At 34.1% G+C, this 3,486-nt stretch overlaps 1 protein-coding gene across 1 annotated transcript; it reads right to left on the bottom strand.

Annotated features, from left to right (window-relative positions):
- Positions 1-2,478: 2,478 nt before the first annotated feature.
- LOC149415862 (uncharacterized) lies at positions 2,479-2,953 on the bottom strand. The gene is made up of 2 exons (XM_089641751.1): positions 2,811-2,953; positions 2,479-2,723 (listed from the first exon to the last, which is right to left on the bottom strand). The coding sequence occupies exons 1-2, from the start codon at positions 2,890-2,892 to the stop codon at positions 2,479-2,481; spliced, it is 327 nt and encodes a 108-aa protein (XP_089497877.1). The 5' UTR covers positions 2,893-2,953.
- Between the last annotated feature and the right edge of the window lie 533 nt (positions 2,954-3,486).

Genomic DNA, 3,486 nt, shown 5'->3' with positions numbered 1-3,486 from the left:
TGACTTTAAAGGTGGATATTGAACATTGGTTGAAAATAATGTTTAATTCTTTTGGATATTGAACACATTGTTAGAATATTGAACAATTCGGCGTGCAAAACTTTGAGATATTTTATGTTCAATAAGCCAAATAGTGGTAAATTGTACGTACAGGGTGATTTTCAGATTTCAAACAATTTAATTTTATCTTGTAAGTAGTAGTTGTCCTAAATTATTACTTTGAAATATGTACACAAACAGCGTTCTTCAGGTAATTGTCAACAAAGGCGACACTTTTTAAATCATTCAAATATTATGATTAAGGTTATATAAGTTTGAAAGCGTAACTATGTACAAAGATACGTCTTAATGATGTTTCGTATGAGTAAGCTGTGCATTATTAAACATACTAATTTCGATTGTCGGTGCATGCGTGATGTGAAATATTCATATGTGTAACAACATAGGTAAAATTATTCAATTTTTTTTTATTTCTTGGGCATTAACTATGTAACAATTTCTAGACATTTTGTTTTGAAGAGTTTTATTTTAAATGTACATTTACATTTAAAATAAAACTCTTCAAAACAAAAAAATATTCAAGTTCATATTTAATTTTAAAATTGGAACTGATAAGTATTAAATCATATCAGACAAACGAAAATGTGGGTACCAAAATTATTTTATAAATTATATACACACATATATTTGGAGGGCTTTCGCTTTGTTTTTTTTTTTTAATTATGTTTGTTATTTTTCAAGTTTACTTATTTTCGAATAGTATTTTTTTCCTTTTATATTTCCATTATATTATAACGTGAAGACATTTTTATTTTTTTATAAATAATAAATAACCCGTGGATTATAATACGACAAACAAGTTTATGGAAAGGCGGAACAGACACTGAAATAAAAAAAATTAAAAAAAATGTGCCGAAATTATAAGCTACAAAAATTACTAGTTTCGGTGGAGGGGCCTGAGGTCGTCAGTCGTTTGAAACATTTCACGGAAAACACATAACTGAACATTGTTTGTTCAACACAATTTATTTATTGACCACATATTTAACATAATACGTTTAAGTCCACAAATCGGTTAATTTTATCTTTAGAGTATTTAAAACGTATTAAAATAAACAAATTACGAATAAAAATAACTAATTTATTATGACTTGTTTTACGTAAAGAACGAAAGGTGTAATAAATAGTTTAATTAATAAATAATAAATGGAGCATCCTGTGTATATGCCTAGCAAGTTCAAAAAGTACATGTAAAATATATTGGAAATGCGTATAAATAACATATTTTAAGACTTAACTCTCTATTTGAGCCACTGGTCTAAGGTTTGTTGATTCTGTAGTCGGTGAAGTCATTTTTCACTTCAATAACAGCAGTTTATTCACAATTAAACGTATTTTTAATAGAACAATGCGAAGCTCTGATAGCAGTTCGAAAACAATAAAAAACCAAGATGACCGCTAACAATCCTAAAGCCGTAACAAGCCGACTCCTGATTGGTTGAAAGTGAATATTGAACATGCAAGAACTCAAATTGCGGCACGAATAGGCAGAACGTTGAACAAATATGTATGAACTTTTTTAAAACTATTCTATGCATAACTTTGAGTGTTTGAACGTTCAATATACAGAATATTGAACATACAAGAACTAACAAATTGTTCCGTGAGTGGATATTGGCACTCGAGAAATGCTGAAAATAGCAGTTAAAAACCGAAAAATTTGGTTTTTTTTAGCTACATTAATGCGTAATAGGCTAATGAACACAATGGCATTCATAACTCAGTTTTGCTAAAAAAGGCTTATTGAACATACAAGAACTAGGACAGCGATTTGTTATCGGTATAAGTGTATTGTATTTGAGATAGTCATAGGGAAGCCAGCTTGTTTTCATCTGATGAAGAATTGCGCCTGAACCACTCTCTTTCCGCAAATAAATCTGTCTTTCTTTGATCCATGCAAATTGATATAAATTAAATTTAAATTTCAGTGCCGGCAACCCGGGCGTTTATTTATTATTATTTATGTACATACATGATTTTTCTCCTTACCCTCCTCACTAGACAAAGTCTGTTCTGAGGCTGGTAACTAACAATTTCTAATTACATAAAAACAAATAAGTGGTAAAAAAAGAAAAAAAAAAAGAAATATACATATTATAGTAAAAATAATAATAATAAAATAAGAGGAGAATCAGAAATTAAAAACAGAGTAGAAAAAAGAAAATATATAATTTTAGATATTAAGAATATTACTTATCGAAGAATATATCGTTTCTCTTTTGTAACATGTCGAGTTTTATACCAAATCTGGTTCGTCAGAAAAGTTAATTGTTCAGAAACATAGATTGGCAACCGGGAGCCAGCGAGACCGATGTTTAACGTGTTAAGTTTTTCTTCGGTATTGGGATTATTCTTTTCGACAGATTTCACATCAGCCAGCAGTTAGTTTCTAGCCATGTTTACGTTGCGATACCAGTTTCATGACGTTATTTTCAAAGGTGCGAGGATCTGTCGATACTCACTGAAGCTGTCCCTATCCACGCAAATTCCTGATTCGTCCTCGCAGTTTCCTTCCAAGCATCGGCAACTCCGGCTGCATCGCTTGGTGTCGAGCTGCCACTGACAGTTGGGCGGCTTCACTACCGTCGAATAACAGCGCTGGTCCACGCAGTAGCCCGGGCATGCATCGTAAACTGTCAGCTCCGGGCACTCGAATTTAGGGGCTGCAATCACAATCATAATGTTAATTACTAAGAAAAAGGAGAAGAAGAAGGAGATGGACAAGTAGAGGGATATAAGTTAGTACTCACGACATTCCCTGATATCGACGCACACCCCGTCGAGCCTGTAGAAGTTGAGCTTGCAGTTGCAGGTGGGCGGAGGCGGGTTCATGGGGTCGTAGGCCGGGCAGCTGGTGGCGGCTGCAGTGCCAATCAGGTCACAGGTCTCTTAGGGACAGGGCCTAGACACAACTTTGTTGTCTGCATTCGCTGCAGACAATGCATCTGTGAATTATGGTGTGCACAATTCGGTGTACCAAAAAATGAATTACAAATATTCTGACACCAAAGTCGTTAAACCAAATTGTAATTGTCACCATCTTCACAACACTGGAAAAAACGCCATGAAAACTTTATAAAAGTGTATGCGGAATTTTCGAACAGTGCAAAACGCACGAGAGAATTACAATAATTTTTTGAAATTGAATACAGAAAAATTTTACGACATGAGCCAACTAGATGGTTAAGTTTGGGGAGAGCAGTTGACCGATTGATATTGTCGTGGCCTGCTGTATCAGCGTATTTTAAAAGTCGTGGTGAAGCAGCATGCCATAAAATAAAACGGGAATTTGTAAAAGAGTGTGGCGAAGGCGAATCCAATGACGCTAGAAGTTTATCTATAAGGATCACACGATACATACCTGCGCGTTCAACACGCTCTTGTGTCCTGTTCAGGGTTGATCAAAGCAAAACCAACTCTAAGCAG

Source organism: Hesperophylax consimilis, chromosome 17 (genome assembly GCF_061612785.1).
Source record: "Hesperophylax consimilis isolate HC1 chromosome 17, BYU_Hcon_1.0, whole genome shotgun sequence".
In the NCBI taxonomy this organism is placed as follows: Eukaryota; Metazoa; Arthropoda; class Insecta; order Trichoptera; family Limnephilidae; genus Hesperophylax; species Hesperophylax consimilis.
This window is presented reverse-complemented; position numbering and strand designations above follow the sequence as displayed.

Excerpts from the sequence above, each read along its gene's own strand:
- LOC149415862 (XM_089641751.1), bottom strand. The coding sequence starts at position 2,892 with ATGAACCCGCCTCCGCCCACCTGCAACTGCAAGCTCAACTTCTACAGG. Across the intron at positions 2,724-2,810 it reads CGTCGATATCAGGGAATGTC|CCCCTAAATTCGAGTGCCCG; the intron begins GTGAGTACTAAC and ends TTGTGATTGCAG.